The sequence below is a fragment of the Pleurodeles waltl genome, chromosome 7, assembly GCF_031143425.1.
Source record: "Pleurodeles waltl isolate 20211129_DDA chromosome 7, aPleWal1.hap1.20221129, whole genome shotgun sequence".
In the NCBI taxonomy this organism is placed as follows: domain Eukaryota; kingdom Metazoa; phylum Chordata; class Amphibia; order Caudata; family Salamandridae; genus Pleurodeles; species Pleurodeles waltl.
The window spans coordinates 90,245,868-90,267,231 of NC_090446.1; the positions used below are offsets into that span (position 1 = coordinate 90,245,868).

At 43.7% G+C, this 21,364-nt stretch overlaps 1 protein-coding gene across 2 annotated transcripts in view; it reads left to right on the forward strand.

Moving 5' to 3' along the window:
- Positions 1-268: 268 nt before the first annotated feature.
- The window catches only part of CDH26 (cadherin 26), a 319,857-nt gene continuing 298,761 nt past the window's right edge, over positions 269-21,364 (forward strand). Inside the window, exon 1 of one of the 2 annotated variants that reach the window (XM_069243134.1) lies at positions 269-894. In XM_069243134.1, coding sequence (XP_069099235.1) covers positions 856-894 — 39 coding nt within the window. In that variant the 5' untranslated portion in view covers positions 269-855. The remainder of the gene's footprint in view (positions 895-21,364) is intronic. The other variant, XM_069243133.1, reaches the window with a different exon arrangement.

Genomic DNA, 21,364 nt, shown 5'->3' on the forward strand with positions numbered 1-21,364 from the left:
CCCACACACACACGAGGAGAACCCCCACATATGCTCGCCCAGGACCTCTTGCCTGAGGGTTATCACTCGTGGGATATCTGCCTGGGGAACAAAGCAAACTGCTGATGGCTGGTGATTAGCAGTGGGGATGGGCGTGGGCTTCAGAGAGAGGAATTGTTGTTGCCTGTTTTATGTCGCCGGTTTCCTCCGGGCTGAGGGCTGTTTTCAGGACGGGGCAGGGGGGGATTATCGGTGGGGGAGGAGTGCCATGGGTGGGGCTCTTGGAAGGGTGTGTGATCTGGTCTGACCGGTTTCTCAAAGCTGCCCGGGGCCCTCTAGGACTGCCTTAATCAGTCTGCCTCTAACCTGGAGTCTCGGCTCCGCGGGCCTCAGCTTTGTGTAGGCAGCTCTTGGGCGGAAAGGGAATTCACCCCTGCCAGGCAACTCTGGGAGTAACGGAGGACCTGCCGGGCATCCTTTGGGGAGTCATCGAGCGAGCCGGGGAATCCTGGGAGAGACCGTAGCTCTGCCATTCATCCGTGAGACACACAGCAGCGCTGCCAGGCATACACCAGAAGGACACATCTCTGACAAGCGGTCCCAGGCGGGATAACACATCTCTCCCAGGATCCCAAGAGGAGGCGCCCGCTCTGCCAGCAGACGGAGCAGTCACGAACCCTGCCAGTCATACTTGGGCCTTAGTACATTTCGCCGCTGTGCCGTGGGTACCCCAGCACAACGACCAGGAGCGATGGGGCACTAGCCGGCCATTCAAGAGCAACCACCAACGCTTCCAGGCAGGTTACCTCGGTGCCCGCTGCCCGATCCCAAGAAACCCCGCCCACGACTGTGCTACCTTCCGTTTCCAGCCCTGAGATGGCTGGGCTGACCCAGCTGTTCATCCTGCTGCTGGCTGTAAGTATTCACTTTTTTCACATCGTGAAATTCTAAGCGGTTTTAGCACTCACGACCAGCGATAATAAATATGCTCACGGGATTGTTTTAATTTCATTCTCGTGTAAAAGCAAGCGGGACGTGTCCCCAAATATTTACACTGGTGTGAAAAAGAACAATCAGTACAAAACCAGTGCTACACGTTTAGTACTTGTGTGTTGTAATGGATGGAAAAATACACATTCATATTTTGTCAATATCAGAAAGAACAGTTTGCACTAGGGCAAAGATTGGCAAAAGTAATATATTATATAACTTTCTTAAAATTCTGCGAAATGACTTCGCTGCATACTCCCTGGTGCAATTACAATTTGCTACTTTCACTATTGTACAAATCGATTTGCACTCTTCTATAGTGCACCGGTGCAAACTTTCTGTGCTGAGTGGAGAGATCAACTACCTCAGCAGAGCTCAGAAAACCACAAATGAGCATGAATTTATGAGCCCCCCGTTACAAGTGGCCCGTACATTCCGACATGTGCGGAAACTCTTGTATCTACAAATACTGGAATTATTCGCGTTGCAACTAACACCTCGCTCTCGCAGTATTGCCCGGGTGAACCGTGGTAGGAATTTATAGGGGAAAAATGCCTCCTAATTACTGGATTTGTGGTGCTTTAGGGAGCGAATGGCAGATGTTATTTAAAAAAAATGTGTAATCGTCGGATTTCATCAAAACACTGGACAACTAGTAATGAGGGCCTAAGAGCTAAAGTAAAAGTGACATCTTGTTGTCATTTCCAAGCTAAAATTTAGAAGACCCTTATCTGTATTTCAGAAAATTTGCACTAATTTAAAAAGTAATAAGTCAATGCACACTAGGCAAAACCATTTGCACAAACGTTGCTTCATTTGTAATAGGGCACGAGGAAATATTTGGACCGTGATAAAGTGGACAGAATGTACTCCTTTACCTGGTATTTTTAAAGCAGCATTAGTGTAAAATAGTTGTGTTGTGTTTGCATTAGTCCACTTTCTTTTTGCAGATTCTTCACAACACAAACAACACAAATGGTGAAAATAGATGTTCCCTGTTGTATTTACCCTGGTGTAAAATTAGTGTAATATAGTTCTTGGTCATTTGGAATAAACCTCGCCCATCGGATAAACACCGACCTTGTGTGTTGTAGTGAAATCGCAGTTTCTAAAGTCAGGCGTTGTTGGGGTAAATAATGTGCGCTGTAAGGAGCTTAGAAATGATACACCCCTTTGAAAATCAATGTTTTCATCACCTGCTCCCCCCACTGCCCACAATCCTTCCCCACCCCACTGCTATCTGTATTGATGATGTCATACAACTCTATTCCGTATTATAGAGTCATTTGACTAGAATTTATGTTGAGGGCAAAGTAGAGAAATTTGTGGGAAGACTTTTTTGGGTGGAAGCATATTGTGGAACTGGGTGGCAGGCGAGAGCCCAGGCTCCATAATGAATGGTGAAAGACGCTGTCAGCAGGGGCGCTGCAATGATGTATACTTATCCATTTAGCAGCCACAGCATGCCAAACAGAAAAGTGTGTAAGAAGACTGTTTCAGAACATAGGTTAATAGTCTGCTAAAATGGTCAACATAGACCCAAAGCTGCAGACTGAGGCGAGGATTAAGGACTCCATTGTGTGGGAGGATGAACAGCGAAGACAGACGAACATTTTGCATAAGTACATATTTGCACTTCAATTACTGGCTCCATAGTTCATCCTCTCAACTCGGAAAGAGTGGAGAAGTGAGCAGCAGTGAACGATGGCGCCCCAAAACCAAAAACATAAGCAAGCGCGCACGCACACGAACACCCCCGCCCCACCCCCCCCCCCACACACACACCTTATTAAGATATTACTGATACAGCTCCACCTGAAACTTTATCTGTTCTCAGCGTAGCAGCCACACCAGAGACAGGAATGCACAATATACATTATTTATTACAACTCAGTATCTTACTCTGAAAATGAACCAGCATTGCACTGTATTATTTACACATCATACCCTGCACGAGACACAGAAGTGCACTAGCGTAGGGTGGCAGGCCACGCCGTGGGTGGAAGAGTGTTGAATTTCACTGCGGTCTACGAGGAATTGTTTAGGTGGTGGGTGTGTGTGAGAGAGACCAGATGGGTGCTCTTTTCTCGTCCTAGTGAGATCAGGAGTGAGGGACAAAACCGAACACTACATTAATTTGACTGTTATAAACGATTGAGCCAGTCCATAGAATTCTCCCAAGATATTGACAGCCTACGTCGTGCACTGGTAGAGGGGCGGCCACGCTGATGCTCTGTGTGACCACCTGGGATGTCTCCTGCCTCAGTGACAGCCTAGGCTTCCTGCCAGTACACATGAAAGCACCTGAGCGCTGTGCATCCTGGGACTGTCCCATTAACATCAACCACCCCAGGCCCCAGGTGGGCTTCCGAGAGGGACTTGTCAGCTCCCACTTTTGGAAGCTGAAAGTAAAACTAATGCTTCTTTCTGAGGGGAGTATTCGTAAATGATTAACAAATACAAAATCTTTTTTAATATTTAAAGTATGAATATTTTATGTAAAAACTGCTTTTTTGTAGCTGGAAATTCATATAATTGAACCCACAGGTCAAATTCGGAAAGGTAATCTTAAACCTGAAACTTCAGTTCTAAACTTAGATTTCAGGTATAAATTTAATCCTGTGAATTGGGCCCTTAGATTTAGGGCCAGATTACGAGTCTGGCAGTCTCAAGATTGCCAGCCTCGTGGTGGCGGTCATACCCCTGCGGCTGTAGCAGTGCAACGCCACATTACAAATCTGTCGGTCGGACCGCCAAAATATCACCGTCTCCACCAGGATCTCTGATGGCTGATGGCGTTCTTGGTTGTGATCAGCCAGGGGGCGCTGAAGTCAGTGCTGTCCTGCTGATTACATCCACGTTCTCTGCCAGCCTTTTCATAGCGGTTCAAACGCCATGAAAAGGCTGGCAGAGAACAAGTGCTGGGGGCCGCAGGGAGGCCCCTGCACAGGGGCCACCCTCCCCAGCACCGTCGGGATGTGCGCTGTCTGCTTAGCAGACAGCGCGCATTCCTAGGGTGCTACAGAGGCCTCCTGCGTGACAGCATTGGGTTCACCTCCATGTGGACCCAAGTCCAATGACGCCTCACATTTTCCTCTGGGCTGATCAGTGGAAACCTTGGTTTCTGCTTGTCAGCCCAGTGGAAAACTGCTAATTGGGCAGGTAGAGAGACCCTTAATGTCTAAAGTTGGGGCCATTCAGGGAACAGTGTGGGCCACTTTACAAAGCCCTTACTCAGCTCTTTCATGGCTTGGATGCAATTCTTCAGAAAAATGCCTTTAAGGAGACCTGTTTATAGAAACTTTCTCCACAACCCTTTTTCCTCATTTTTTCAAATTTATAGCATTCCCAAAATTTAATTTCCACCCTGAAAGCCCTTAAATCCTCTGAAGTGTGTCCTATTCTGGATCATAACAGTCCCTTGTTTGTCTTACCTCCTAGTTGCTACGTATTCATCCCTCCACCTACCCTGTCTTTCTTACTCTCTTCATTGCTCTCCGTACACCCAGTATGAGCATCCCTCCTTTCCCACTACCTTGTGAAACTTCCTGCACTGTGTTCTCTACTCATGCCTGTAACGTTGTACCTTCTCCCACTAGACGTAACTTTGTATCTCTGCTCTTATCTGTACCAGAACATGTCCTTCGATACCCACACCCAATGCCACTGTTATGGTTCAGTGGCTGGCGTGTTTTCCACATAATTATGGAATTATCACACATGCCAGATATTCCAGAATTAAGCATCCCCACATAATTTGCTGATTACAACAAAAACACTGCGTTTAGCTCAAATGGATCAACTTTGAAAAACGCCTCTTGTTTATGTGCAGTGGCCTCCCATTTTCAAAGGTTAACCAGCCCCCTTTTAGTTGTTGAGAAAATATGTATTGCAGTGTTAAACTGTAACTATTGAAGTGAAGAATTTCCCTAGATAGTATTAATATGTTAAACTACAAACTAGCACAGTAACACTCCCACAGAATGTGTTATTATGCTCCATAATGTGCATTTTATTGTAATTTAGTCAACCCTGCCACATAGTTTAGTCCTCCGTTCCTGCATAATTTTAGTGGTCCTGCCTGTACCCCAGCCCCTCTACAACCTGCCTGTTCCCTAGTAACCCCAGCCCTACACTTGTATCTGTACCCTGCTTACACAGTCTACCTTTAACTGTCCCTAAACCACAGTACCTCCTTCCCTGCCAGTACTGTAATATACCTACTTCTACCTATGTCCTTTACCACTACCTTACTCGTGTTCTAATACTGCTATCCCCTAAATACACCATAATAGCCTTACCCTAAATTCCCTTTACCCTAATGCCTTTAGCCCACTTATTCCTGAACAAATGGGGCCTGATAGAGACTATGGAGGATGGCTGGAGTAAACTAATGAGTCACCCTAACACACATTCCATGCTCCAAATTTAGAGATCTCTGCCAGCCCCATAGACATCCCTTACCTTTGGCAGGAGCAGCCATCACTGCGATTTCTGACTATGTTGTAAAACGTCGAGGGACAGCTCTGTAATACATGACAGCCAGCTGTCACACTTTTACAAAATGTTACTTTTTTCGAAAACAAACTTAAAAAGCAGACGTTTTCCCTATAATGTGGGGGTAATTTTTAAATGTTGTTACTTGGTAGACATGGACAGCAAAGCGCTGTTGGTCTGCCCACCTCCAAATACGGTGAGTGAACAGTGAGTTAGGTGGGAGGGTAGTCTGTCGCCTTTGCGATGGAGTAGCTTCTCCGCTAAATTCTAAGTCAGCCCCATTGACTTCTACCTATACTTCAATATATCTTTGCCTTTCCAATATCCTGCCTCTTTGTCGCCATACTTTGTGTGTCCAACTTGTCCTTTTTAGGCCTCGCCTAGGCAGTGCATGTGCTGTCTCTTTGAGGCATGCTGTGTCTACTCTGTGGGCTTTCATTTCGGCCACTGCTTTTCATTAGTTACATTGTGTGTCTTTCTAAATTCCTTTCTTTTCATTGGTGAAACATTGCAGTTTGTCCCACCTTTGGGTGTGTTTCTCACTTTCATGGCTACTGCCCCTATTACAAGTCCCCCTACGCCTGTGTTTACTTATGGTTTATTTGGTGCACTCTTTTTTTCTTTGAATCACGCCATTGAATGAATGCATTCACCCGACCCTCTATGCATGCACCTGAAGGGAGTTCAACCACTGCCAGTACAGATCGGCATTTGTAATTTTGTTTCTGTTACGTATTTTGCTTCAGTTTGGCAGTGTTACATTTTATTTGTTCCGATCGGCATGTTTTTTCTTTAATTTTATTTATTTTGATCGGGCGTTTTTTTTGTAGGCACCAAAAGAGCCGAGGCCGACACTCGAACCCTGTTCCCCAGTCCTAAAGTCTGCAGCTCTGTTTGTTATGCCACACCCTCTCAGACTGCCAATTTGTTTAGCTTTCACAGTGTGTAGATACCACTTGCGGACTTAACAGCCTATAGGCATGTCCCAATTGTGTGCGACGCACATGGGTTGGCTGTAGTGACCCCAGTGCTCCAACCCTAAACCGCTGAACAAATTACAAGATTGTCCAACTCTTCCTTAACTACCAGCTTCTTTTCAGCCATTGGAATGGCTACAAAAGCTCCTGTGTGACCTGGAAGTTGATGCTATGAGCACTTGCACATTACGGTTGTAATTGTTTGAGTGCCAGGATAATGTGCTGTGGGCTAAACACTTACAAGATCCAAAAGGCGAGACCTATTGGCTATGCCAATGCTTGTTCTGATGTTGGTTTGTTTAATTTTCTTAGCTTTTTTGAGAAAATGGCATCCTAGTCTGACTGATGGTTCGCCCGCCTGGCATTAGACTGCAGTTCTTCATTTTGGATTTTCTCCAAAGTTAGATATAGCCGGATCTTGCATACATTTCTTGGTGCTCTTCCTCAATCAAGGAACAGGCATGTATACTGGTCTAGAAATGCATATGCAAGCAGTCAAATCCATCAGCCACTCGCGTTTGACACAAAATCATCCACCTACAATTCAAAGAACAAGCCATTACCACCAACCCTAGAAACAGACCAGAACACAATGCCCAAAACACAGCTTCACCAAATAAATTAGACTGCAGTCTGATAAAGAAATGTATGAAAGTTACCCAGACCTTTGAAAGTGCCACAAAACCATGTTGGAGGCAGGTTGTGTTCCATACAAATGACCTAAAATAAACAATTTACAAAAGAACTCAAAAGAGCTCAGGGTTTTGTGCAATCCATATTTTTCTTAGAATTCTGGGACTTGTAGTCATACTTAACCCAGTATAAAGTCACAACTACACGTTCTAGAATCTTAAGACATAAAACGAAACTGGACTAACTAGTCACGTATGGACCTGAGAAACTTGGCAGCTATGCCACCAAGCAAAACAACAAACAGCACATGTATTAGGAAACCTAAAAGTATATGCATGGAACTAGATAACAAAAGTACCTGGGATAGTGGAGGTGAAATCACATCCTGTGTGAACGCTGAAGGTGAGGCCTTTGCCAAGACCTTGCCCCCTCAACCGTCTGCTGCTGAGTGCCTATTAGAAAGGAGCGCAGCCTACACAGAGTAATACACAGGGCTCTTCAGCTGTATTTACTTTCTGTTCCTGTTGCATCCTTCATGACCCCTGTGACCCTGGGCAGTTACAAGGGGAAAGGGAGCAGTCAGAACTGTTGACACCACGCTCCACTCTTCTCTGGCTCCCACACTGTCACTCCTAAATGTATGTATATGTCACAAAAAAAACAAAGGCAGGCCTAACCTGCTTTTGTGGTTTACTCATGACGAGGCAGGTAAAACCTGCCGCTTCAGGATGCCACCATTTACTGGTGCTTCCTCAAAACATGTCCAATGGAATTGTCTTCCAGTTGAACACAGGTCCTAATAGGGCCCACGTTACATTATGGACCTGGGCCCCACTAAAGATTCTGACTGGCCTGCTGAGGCAAAGGGTGGCAAGGGTGGTGCCAGGGGTACCAAACAGCAAGTGAGGCGCATCAGCTTCTATCCCTGAATACCTCTAACTGGCATCCACGAGTAGGACCCTTTTCTGTTTTCACTTCCTTTTAAGAGTTGGTCCTGCCCATGGGCTTCGTGTGGCCTACGCATGGTGCTCTGCACAGTGCTTAGTTTTTGCTTAGTTGTTGTCTGAGTGCAACTGTGATCGTTAAGACAAGTGGCAGTACATATGAGGCATACAAAGATTTTGTGACACAAAAGCTTTCTAGACTACACCGACCCATTTGAATAAATACAGAGCACTCTTGAGACATGCTGCGAGAAAGCAATTGCGTTGCGAGGATGCCATTGGCCCTGGTGCAAGCAAAGAAAATGGCCCCTTTCACTACTATTGGGCTAGTAAAATACAACAATTGTCAGAAATCAGTGGACCTCCAAGGCTCGGGGTCCCTGTGTCACAGCTAAGGCGGAGGAGCGTCGCCTCATTGCTTAATGCAGTGAAGGAAAGGGAAAAATAAAATGATAACGCAATGGCTGGGTGGGGTTGGGTTGGAGGAGCGTTATGTGCACATAAGTGCACATGGTGCTTTGGCCGGCCGTGTTGGGCCGGCCAAACAGTTATGCGCACTTTGTATTTCTCTACCCGGCTGTTTTGAACAGCCGGGAGGAGAAGTGCACAGGGTGCTACTGCTTGTCTGAGTGCCGAAACAGGGCGCTCAGACCAATCACAATGCTGCTGTCATGCTGTTGATTGCAAAGTTGTGATTGGATGGGAGTCTGGGAGTCTGTGTGCTTCTGGTAGTCCGCAGAGGAAGGAGAGATGGAACCCTGTCTCCCAACATAAAGGTAACTTTAAAAAAAATGTAATACATTTTTTTTTTATACCCGCTGCCTCACCACCCCGGTTTGACAAGTGGCTGCCTCTGCCTGCTGCAGCAACAGTCGCTGCCCAGGGTGAACTGGCCTACAGAATAATCAGGCAGTGCCTGATGGGCTGGTCTGACAAGTCAGTGTGTGGGCTGCTTTTTTAAAGCAATTTCTGGGCCTGTTTTATGGTCAGGTGAGCTAGTTTTTAATGTTGATTTCCCTGATGTTATCGTCAAGATTGCATGCAGCAAACATCCCTTGCAAAGTATCATACAGCCTGTCTTAAGTAGTTGAAAACTGGCCTGATTTGCAAACATGGGTAACTGTTTTAGCTATTAGGTTTGCCAATGGGGGCCACTTTTATTTTGGTGCCCGGCTTATTTTTTTGTCCCAGTCCGACCATGGTAGCTATGCCCCTTTGCGAAAGATCAAATTATACTACAGGATCCATAAAATGATGTATTAAAGCAAAGCAAAAAGGGATGGCAAGAAGAATCATTGTATATGGGTGGTCTACACTTTTAAAGATTAACTACGCAAAACGTTCTGTGACATATTTTTCAAGCAAAATTCCAAAAAATGTTTTTGTATGCTCAGAGAGCAAGTTAGTAGGTGAATTTCTCTGTTGCCTGGTGCCCTGAAAACCCTAGCATTGGTCAAGCTTCTTGTGAATACTTTCAGATGCCAAGGTGCTCGCCCATTCTCAAATGACCAGCGTTTGATTACAAGAACATCAGTGTCCTACCCTTTTGTGTCTCAATGTCTTAATTTCACTGACTGAACTTTAACAACGTGCCTTGAAGTGGTGTTAAGGTGGTTTGCGGTGCTATAAAAACATCCATACATCAATACACAATTAAGTCTTTCTTCTGCCTTGCTTTCATATTGTGTTTGTGTCAGCTCAAAAGTGCCACTATTTTATGTGGTAAGCCCACTAGTAGAGGTGGTATCAGCCTCTATTGTATGCCGCACTGTATAGGTGTGTAGCTATCAGTAGTGCAAATGGTGTAGTGATACCTGGGCCCAGGGTGTCTGGGGGACCCACTCAACCCTAATATAGCTGTTCAACTTCCAAAATTGGGGCGGGGGCATTTTCCTTCATTGCATTAGTGCCTATGGCACCTTTGCTGGGCTTCTGGCACTTTAGATACATACCCCCCCCCCCCACATACACTATTTGTCTCTCCTTTTTTAGATAGATAACTGCAGTTGTTTTTATTTTGCTACTTGGAATCGAAATTTGCACCAAACGATGCCTGGAAGTTATTGCTTCATTCATGACAGGCAGCACAGGTGTCATTTGTAGGGTCCAGCATGCGTGTGCATGCGCTAGCGCATGCCTCACGCTTGAGAGACTGTTGTGTTCAGTAAAGGGCTTGGAGTCCGTCTGTCACTCACCATTTGTTGGTTTGCATGGCACTCTTTTTTACAGCCTTGTAATTCGTCAAGACACGCCTGGCATCATTTCCATTTCTCTGTGTGGAGCAGGGATCATTCACTAATTGATTCAATGTAATTAGTGCCATCCGCTGCTCCCGACTGATCAAGGCACTGTTTGTTCTTTTTAACTTCTAGTGCCCCTCACACAGAAGGCTTGTGACTTGCAAAAACGTGCCCGGCAGTCGCAAAATTGCACAGTTTTATTTTTGAAAGCTAATTTTCTGTTATTTTGCCAAGTCGTCTTTTCTCAGTTTCTTCACATGTTTTCTTTTGTTTTAGCTCGTGGACGCTGTTATCAAAGGATGACTAATAACGTATTGAAGTATGCAAGACCTATTGCATTGCAAATGCTTGTTTGCATTAGATGCTTGTCGGAAACGCCCGTGCAAAATTACCCAGGCACAGCATTGTCCGACCCTGGGCTGTCTTTTTAACTGGTGGACTCCATGTTTTATACTTGGCCTTTCGTGTGCGTGTGGCTAAGGAGCGGCCTGCGTGACTTGGTTGAAATACCCAGGTTACATGTCACATACAGAAGGATTGTCTTGTTTAGAAAGCTCATTGCTGTTTGTTTAACGTTGTTATGCACACACGTCGACAGACTTAGCTACTGTACATTTGCACTCCCCTTAACCCACGTCGTTGGAGTGGTTGTTTTGTTTTGTAATAGCATTTACTAACCCTGATGAGTCTTTGAAGCGCTTTAGCAGGTTGCTGGTGTATACACAAAGAGCCGATGTATGTTGCAGCTTGTGCTAAGATGAGGTGGGGCCTGTGAAGGAGACACACTGCTGCAAGCTCACTCCAGGGGGTGTTTAGAACAGCATATTGTTATGGTGTTGTTCTGGACCCACAGCTCAATGAAGTATACCTGAGCAAATGTGATAAAACAGGCAGTCCACCTTTTTCCAGGCCACATCAGCCCTTAACCACAAACAGGAGGTGCGCACTTGCAGTGTGGCTGCTTTTAGGTCTTATCTACGACAGTGCATGTGTTTTCTTCTCCAAAATCACATTGTTATCTTTTAGTGGATTTGGGCCCGCACATTGATTAATATTGGTTGGTTTCATTGTCATTCTCATCTGCTTGCTTCTTATTTGCTAAGTGAGCTTTCCTTCCTCTTCTTGTGTTGGTCCCGTCCCTAGAGCATCGGCATACTACAATGCCCTAGAACTGCTTCCAATTTCATGCTCTACTTTTTTCTTTTTGTTTAAGTACTTTACTAGAAAGCAGGTCTTTTTCCTCTGCCTTCTTCCCCTCCCCCACCACGGCACTCCATGTTCCTCTTTTTTCACCATGTGCTTCTCTACCACTGCCCTGCGCTGCCTTCCTTGCCAGTGCGCTTTCTCCTTGGCAGTTCCACATTTCTGTCTTTCATCCATTTGAACCCCCACAAAGGCCCAAGCGTTGCTTCTCCACACCTGCACTGCCCTTGTGTTGTTCCTCCCACCCAGTCTCCTGTGCTGCTTCCACCAATCGCCCCTGTGTTGCCACAATCCTGTACACCCCCCACTTGGTTCTGCTCCACTGCTCTCCATGTTGCTGCTACGCTCACCCATGCTTCCTGTAGTGCTCCCCTCTGTTGCTCTACCCACCCACTTTAAACGCAGCGCAATTGCACTGCAAAATAAAGAGAAAAAGTAGTCAGAAACCATATGGAAAACATGGAGCCTCGTATGTTTTCAGTAGTTTGCCGGTGCTCTCGAGGAGGGCTAAACAGCAGAAAAGGCATAACGTATGCTTGCCTTTTACTAATGAAAACAAGCGGATTTTAAAAGGTAAGCCCACAAGCCCATAAAAGTGACTGATGTAACATGAGGGTGGTTAAAATCCCCATAAAGAGAGATTAAAGAGGGACGGAGCGCTTTGCACTCGCCCCTAATGAAGTGATTCATACATTTAAAAAAAGATTTAGGTACTGATTCAACTCATATCAGTAAATAAAGATAAAGAAATGTCTGGATTATTTTGTAGGAACGCAAACACTTTGTAGGCACGTGTATGTGGTGCGCACACCTCCTAAATGATGCACCTGGCAGTTACATAAGGGCTTTTTTTATTATTTAGTCTAGCGGCTCATCATCCAGTATGCTGTACTGCATGGCTAAAACCACTGACAAAGTCAATTGGTCCCAAAAGCAAGAAAGAGCCACTTTGCCAATGTTTGTTTGCACTGATGCTTTGTCAGAATAACGGCCTGATACAAAGAGCTGCTCATGATCCTCTAATTGACAAAAACATTGTTAATTCGAGGATAGAATAGCAGCTCCAGATGCTTAAAAGTGAAATATTGTATCCTCTGTAGCTGTCTCGCACAGTACGGTACATATGCAGCATTCTGTCACATTTCACAACTATAACATGGCCTTGTTAAGTTGGCGCTGAAAGGCCCAGACACAATTGTATTTGTGCAACCGTAAAACAATAATAAATTATTTAAAACATGACAAAATGCCACCATTTAGGCTTACACATGCACAGACCGCCCTCCTTTAATGTTTTTGCATACCTTTATCAATGGTTTCCCATTCCAAGATGGTCATTACATAACGTCTAAACACGGTCGCCATTTTAGCACCTAAAGCATTGGAAATGCCAGGAGCTCGGTGGTCTGTGTCCACAATAAAGGTCGGACCTATTAGGTTTGCCATTGCTTGTTTGTTCCTTCTTACGTTAGGATGCAAAGCCCCATTTCTATGCCACTGAACACATGAGCTAAAAACGAAACACTAGCCTATTCATGAGTAAATCATGCAACGCTGGGAATTCACTCACAAAAAGCTGTTGATGGGAGGTCACTCCAGAGTGAGGCTTCAGAAGAGGTAGTGCTGGAACTTACTCCTTTAGAACATATAAGGTCAGTCCATGAACCCGAAAGTGGCATCATTCATCAGTGTAAACTTGAATGAAAAATGTGCTTACTGGCACAAGCGAACGTTTGCACTGTTTTCCCCTCAAATGGAGTTTGTTTGCATTGGGCCCTATTAGACATGTCAAATATCCACATATCTGCCTGACATATTTACAGGAAATTACTGTAAATGGGACAACCTACCAGAAGTACTTTCCGTAAGCAAAGTTTAAATGTCACCCGAAAAATCAAGTGAAGTCTGGTTACTCTTCTGTTCACAAGGATGGGAGAACTTTGGCAATGTTGCTGAACTTTACCCATGGTGAAGTTTTACTCACCTGGCCCATCTACCAGCAGTGACGACTTCCTGCCACAGGATCTTCCGTCCATAAAGGGCATGTCGTGCTGGATTCTGCGATCACCACGCAAGGGAGTCCTCCATCCCCTACACAGAACGTTTCAGTGATGGTTGTTTGAGGGCTGTGAGCAGGACTTTTAGAGGCTAGGCCATTAAGCAAGAGGCTGTGCCAGGAAGGAGGGAGGTTTAGGTTCTTCGGGCGGGTGGCATTATAGGTGTTGAAATTTATGAACAAGCAAAGGTTATTAGAACCTGAAGGGTGTCAGTCTACCTCGTGCCCTGCGCGATAATGGGAATGGGGTCTCACCACCATGAAAGGCCACTAAATTTGTTGCTTTAAAAAGGGTTTTTAAAAAAAGAGCTTTGGGAAAGCCAATAGGTCTGGGATTATTGTGATAACACATTTGCAAAAGCACATTAGAGCGAAACAGTTGGGAAGGCACTTACAGAGAGGGAAATAATTGCAAAATAGTCCCTCATTCAGTTTAGTACACTCGAATGGAAGCAAAATAATACGTCCAAAAAGCTAATAGAATTATTTGAAAGATAAGTCTTAAATTGGACTTTGAGCACTTTTTGGCCACAGAGGACTGGTTCCAGCTGAAAAGGCTTGGAGACCAGATCGGTTCAAGCAGAAATGACTTGGAAACCAGATTGAAAATAAATTGTATTGCGGGACACATTTTCAATTTGATTCTCATCCCTTGCTGATAACTTGAGTGACTTTTGAATGCATGGTGACCCTTCGCATTTGGTTTTCACTTGAGAGACCCAAAACTTTACACTTAATTTTAGCTAACATTTTGTGACAATTCTGAGAATCAAATAAATGATTCTGCCCATCTCTTATGGGTTTTACCTAGGCAAAGAGGTGGTCCTTCTCAGACGCAGCATGGTTCTCATGTCACAGAATGGCCTAGATGGCAGTGACTGGCTATCAGGCAAGCAGCACTGACCTATATGTTCTTTCTGTAGAGTTCTGCCTGATTAACCCTTTGTTGATCTTAGAACAACCAAGGCAGCCAGGAAGCACTCCACAGAGCTCCATCATGTTTAAGTTTGTGGTTTCCAACGTAGGTCTGGAACCATGACAGATGTTCTGGATGACCAATGATATAAATGAGCCGTCATTCCAAAACTCTGGCATGCATCTGACCCTCTAGGACCTCGGCTGCTCACCACATCTCTTGGTAGATTCCGGTTCTTCTTTCACAGACTGCCTCAAGTGGTTTTACCACCAATTGCGGATGCAGGGTTGTTTGACATGGAGATTGCCTACCTCATAGGCAGCGGTGTTTTATTTCCAATGCAGCAGCCCTTTCTGTTTTCATTGATCATTGCAGACAGTGATTGATTATCACAGTGGTCTTCAAACTGGGGGGCCGGCCCCCTAGGGGGGGCCTCAAGTGATCCCATGGAGTGACACCAGGCTCTGGCCAAAAGAAGCATTATGCAGATAACAGTGCCTTGTTTTAAGCAGAAAACAATTTATTGCATTCTTAAAAAGGTAACAGAATTTAACTGCAATGTTTAAATAAGTCTAGACATGTTTAAACATTGCCATCTTAATAGAATAATTATGAAAAATTCTGAGGGTGTCCCCATGATTTTTTTCCACTGTTGGGGGCACGCAGCATTAAAGAGTTAAGAGTTTGAAAACCTCTGAATTATCCCATGGCTGCCGGAGAGGTGAATTCAAATATTGCACATATGGCTCTTTTTCATTCTGGTTCGTTGAAATATGGTGATGCGTTTTTTTAATTTTTGTTACGTTTCGAAAAAAACATAGTTGCAGCTGCTTGAAGTATCCTACCGCCAGCAATACTGAATGCTGGGTTTTCCAAAAAACAAAGCTTGGTTCCACCACCTATTTCCTGTTCTCTTTTGCAATTTGTTTTCAGCACTGTTTTCTCCCTTTGTTAATATATCCCTATCTTTGCCTTCCTCCTTCGGTCTCTGTTTTCTGCATTCTTCTCTCTTCATCTGGGTCAAAGTCTGACAATGTAAAAATAGGTCCCTTTCTCAAAAGTGAGTGTCGGTGGCCAACGCCTCCAGAAATTAAGAAGTGCACCTTCCTGTCTGTAATCATTTTGTGGCTGTACGTGGATGGTGGGTGCAGCTAAACTGAACACCCTCAGGGAGTGAGCACACCCCAACAAGCAGAGGTCAATGTGCAATTCCAGTAACTTTGTCCCCAACAAGCCACCATGATGCATAATCTCCTAGATGGGTCTGGCACATACACAAACATCACGCATCAGTGGGAACAACAGCAACTTTCGAATTAAAGCTACACAAATCCTATCGCAGATGTCACTGAAAGGATCATTAATCTTTGGCCTTTGTCAGTCATTGAAAAAAGCGGAAAACATGGCAACTGAATAAAGTGGTTGGAGGGAATTGGGTGTAGGCGAGTTTTAGAAAAGTTAGACAAAAAGTTATTTAACATTTGTTGCATAATATGGTATTTTTTGCAACAAACGATCGAAGAAACAATGCAAGCAGACTCATCAAGGCTGGCAGGATTTGACAGGCTGCATTAAGCTAAAATTTTCACTCCTCCGAAACTTTGAATTTTAGTCCAGTTGTTTTCTTTGAGAAAATCTCCCCAGGCCACAAATGTTTTTTCTATGATCTCTACCAGCTGCCACTATAGTTTCAACGCTCAGTTAAATGGAAGAGTCAGCCCATGGTTAGCTGAAAAGTTTTGGCTTTCATTGAAGTCAACTTTGAATACGTTTTCAGGCTGCCTGGTGCGATCTGCACCAGGTTCAGAGAAACGCCTTTGTGCCCAATTCCCTTAAGTAATGTCTATGTCGAGAGGTCAGGCTGGGAGAGCAGGATGTCTGCAGCCATGAGGATGTCCCCCCCGGGGGCATGAGCAGTGGAGATCTCTTCTTCCAGCTTCCAGCCGTGGTGAGCACAGACGCAGGGCACCTGAGAACCAAAAGCAGTGGATCAACACATCTGCAACCTTGACTAGCATTACCACTCATCTTTCTCTTCTTCTTCTCGCTCCTTTCCTCTCATTACAGCAGGTAGTTTTGATGATTTGTGAACTGTAATTATTATACAGGTCTTCCTAGTACAAATGTAAGTTTATTAATTGCAAATTCTTATTATCGGATTCAGTACAGATATATTATTTTCTATGCTTTACTATATTGACTCTTATTGAATATGTAAACACCTTCTAAAACACTATTACACTTTAATAAATAGTTCCAACAGCAATTAGAAAAAAATGCATTTTCCCTGTTATTATCCCTCAATCTATTTTCAGAGACCCAAATGCTACCCATTGGATCCTATAGACCTCTCTAGTGATGGGTTGATTAGAATTTCCTCCATGGATCTTTCATTAACTTGACCTCCAATTTGGAAGTTGTACAGGTGATCCGCCATTGCTCTAAAAAGGATAAATGGGACCGGGTAGAAAAATGTACTCAGATCTCAAGGGCCCTCTCTTCTTGGGACTGACGGCTCCTAGCTTGAGCCTTTTAGAAGCTCCTAACAGGCTCATTTCCTTGAACTGGCTTGTGGGGGAGAGCAGGTAATAGGCAGCAGGTGATAGGGAGCATCAACAAATAGGGCTGTTAATAGATCCCCACCTGCAGCCTGATTCCCAATGCAATCCCTGAAGGCCATGGCTGTGCACATGGGGCCAGAATACTGAAGATGCTATGCATTAAGGAGGGGGTGCATGATTTCTTCTTTCAAGACACCATAGGCAAAGATGTAGGTAGCCTGGCTCGGCCTCTGTCCTCTGCATAAAATCTTTTCATGAAATCAAATCTATGACACTGAACTGATGTGCAACTGACAGAGCATAGTTTATTGAAGACACGACGACACCCTTGTGTTCTAACAAGTATGTTGGTCTTTATTAGCAATATATACTCTGAGTGCATGATGTCAGGTAACTTTATGTACCTGTGTAAATCATAGCTCTTATGTCTTTTCTTACAAGCTCACTCCTAAAATGCCCTTTCCATAAACAACTCCACACTTTTCAAAAGTGACATTTCTCAATACTGCTCTTTAAGTCACCATATAATGTGATCAATACGCATGTCAAACCGAGTCTCAGAAAGCCCATAGTCGTTTTCCAACTGCATTGATCTAAGAATAACACCTTTCAACATATTGTGACTTACTCTGGCCTAACCTGAGTACCACAAATGTTTGCATTTTATTTTTGCGGTTTTACACAGCGTGAACATGGCTCATGGCAAGTAGAGAACTGTACAATGAGAAGCAATACACCAAAAACACAAGGACAAAAGAAAATAGTGAATCATGTAGAAACTCAGACAAAAGGTCCGCAAAATTAAAAGAACGTGTATTCTTGGTCTTTCCCTTGTCTGCTGCTTCCTACCTCAAATACTGCCCCGAAGTGCTCTCTGTTGCTCCCCTGCTTCCAGCTCATCCATTGCTTATCCGCCCCATCCCTTCTGGCTTTTAAATAATTGTTTTAATATCTCCCATGTCTCAAGCTCCTCTATTGTCCCCCCACCTACTCTCATTTGCTTTCCCCAACTGCTTCTCCTTTGCTCCCCACCTCTCACAACGCAGTCGTTTTATAACTAATTTTTTATTTTTTTTGGAAAACCTAGCAGTTGTCTTTTTGCTGCCGGGATGCTCTGTTTTTAGGTCTCACCTGAAACAGCACATGCACTGTTGCTTACAAGACATTTTGTTAACTATTAGGGTTTGGAGCCTGATCGTTGCTTACCATCCGTAGGCTTCATTGTGACTCTTATTTGCTGGTTCCTGATTAGTCAGCACATGTCAGTTTGGCTTTCTCTTCATTTGTTTCTAATTTATGTGGATCATGGACCAAGTACTGATTGCTTCTGTTTTTTCATTAGCGTCTTTCTGCTGCTTATGCTAGGATTGGGGTAAATTTTTTTCTTCTTCTTCCCATTGTTCTTTGCTTGTTCCCCATCCTCTGTCCCACATCATTGCTTGCCCCCGACAATCTCCTGTGTCATTGCTTGCCTGTCATAGTTGCTTACCTGCCACATTGTTGTTTGCCTGTTTTTTTCACTGCCTTGTGCCCCCTCCATAAGCCAGCGACATTGCTTGGCCCTTCATTGCTTGCCCAACCATTATTGTTACTTACCTTGTCCACCCCTCCCCCATTGGTTCTTACCCTTTCCTATCCTCCCCCTTCCATATCCCCCCACTTACCACCTGTTGCAGTTTGTCCCATTCCATCCTCCAGGCGCTCCACTGGCCACAAAAAGTCTGCACACTCATGCATGTATTCAGACTCACGGCGGACGTTAGGGTTTGCTTGCTGACACTTCATTGGGTCGTTTTTCAGTATAATCACTGATAGCTCTGAATGAGGTAGAGTGAACAACTGGGAGGTATTTTATTAAGTCTTTTTAGCACCCAGATACAATGACAGTATTTACATAGCTTTTCTTCGATAGTCCTGGTTCCAGAATTGCATCTAGATATGCTACTCAAGACAGTTGGAGGCTCTCAGCTCAAGAATAGATAAATTAGGACCTCGGTATTTTAATTGACATTGAGAATTCCCAAAATTCTCTTTTGGATAATGAGAAAAGTTGATTCCTTCTTGTGTAAATAAAAGTGTCTTTGTTGCTTGATCTGTATTATCTTTATACTCTCCAGTGCATCATTCACATATACCCGATACCAATTTTCTGTTTCCTGCTCTATGGAAATCACATAAAGGGTGAAGTAAACAGAAAAGGTAAACCTTCGTTATGTGTGTTTAAAGGCCAAAGTGAGTGTCTCTACCTGCATGGTTGGCCTGGGTCCATGCATTACATTCTTGCACCTCTTGTCATTCCTACCTCCTGCGATATCCTGTTCACTGTGTGCGTGCCACCACCGCAGAGCCTGCTGGAGGTCTTGGATATCTCCATCCACCAGTGCCCAGAAGACATGCAACTGTATCCGTGGGTGGGAACTCGGGATGATGTCAAATGCCGGGGGCCTGATTCGGTTTAATAGAACAATCAGCATCCATTTTCATGTTGAAAATAAAGAAAACTATGACATTTCCTCCTAACTCCTGCCAAATAGCCTACAAGATTCAAGCTCCAACAGGCCCCTCTCCCAAGAAAACGCGGAGTCCTTTTGTTGGAGGTAACAGGCTACAATATAATACCATAATCTATGTAAATCATTGTCACTGCTCGCAGGTGGAAGAAATCCACTGCCACGTTTGAAGAATTGTACTGCAGATTGAATATTAATACATCAAGGGATGATCACTGCAAATTCTGTGCTTCCCTTGGTGGTATTGGTCCGTCCTTTTTAAGGCCATCTAGACTGCAACCTGGCATCACTCCTATACATTTATCATCTTTACTGTGCCCGTCACTCGGGTTGGATTTTTATAAGAGGTATGTGTTGCTTATGTAGTTCACTGTGTAATATGTAGTACATTTCACTCTATAAAATATAGTAGGGATGGACATTTGCAGGACAATATATAAAAAAATAGAATTTGCAATAAGCATCAACCATTGCAGAAATTCTGTTTTTGCTCAATGTTGATGCACTGACTTGGTGCAGATGCTTGAGCAAAATTGCACTGAACTAGTTTGCCGCCCAGTAATCTGGTCCTAATATTGTATTCTAAGAGAAAGAGGACATTGACTTTGGAAATTACTAAATTAGAGCATTTAAATTTTAAGCTGGGTCTTTTCTTTTAATGTTCCTCCTTATTGAAATGCTTCTCTCTCCACATCATGTATTTTAGTAAGATTTTATTCCCGCAAAACACCTGGTTCCTCTAAGAAAAGATGTTCTAATTTTCTATTTCTGGTCTATTTTCTGGAAGTACTGTTTAATTTAAATGTTATTATTTTTGATCTAACTCTGCTCGCCTAATCCACTACAAGTACTTTAAAGTATTTTTCTATTTGTATTTTCAATATTTTGCACAGTTTGCAGTTGCTTTGAAAGTAAACAGTGACCCTAAATGTATTAAACAAATAAGACATGGGTTTTTATATTTCATATTTTTTCTTGCAACACGAATGGTTTATAGAAAATGTTGTGTCTTCACAAAGTTTGCAAGTTTTTCCTTTGCCACGTTTGTGTGAAAAGTTTGAAAACCCTGACATTTGTGACCATTTATGTTACAAATTTGATTGTCTGACGTTAAAAATGGTTTTGTAAAAGATATACTTTGCAAGAAACAATTACCGGCCTTCTAGTGCGCACTGCCACCGTGCACAGAAAAGCTCAACAAAAATTGAGCTTGCAGAGGCAAACTCCGCATATATTTCTCAGCTTGACTATGTTCGCTTTGAGTCAAAATGACCTTGTTATACGGTGGAAACTTTCTCACTCAGATGAGACCTTTCCATTGGTGATGCTAAATCTAAACCACAACAATATGCAAAGATTTACCAGCAAAAGAAAAGTTTCTACAGCACTTGCAAAAATGCTAAAAAGCAAGAATGTAAGCCAACATAAAACTATAAAAGATTAAATAATGCAAGGAAAGTACAAGAAATTCATAATATAAGGAAGAGGTGTAAGAATCTGCCTTTCTCCATGTTTTGAGGGAATTGGAATTTCAGAAATGTCTCAGTTCCCTAGACATTCAACTTCTCTTTTTATTAATAACTAATTTTCAGAAAGATAATGCCGCGTGATCCTGTCACTTATCTTGGCCCTTTTCACCATACCCGATCTCCCTGTGTTGCAAAAAGAACAGTCACTGCTTTTTCTATGTCAAAGAAATCTCAGACTCATCAAACATGTAAATCACCTTACTGAATGGATTCCTTCCTTTAAAATGAAGTCTCGTCTTTGGTAAGGTTTGGGTGTTAAAAAAGGAAACCTCAATGATCGTAGATTGCAGGGTTGTTGGTGAAAACACATATATAACCTTCTCTCATGC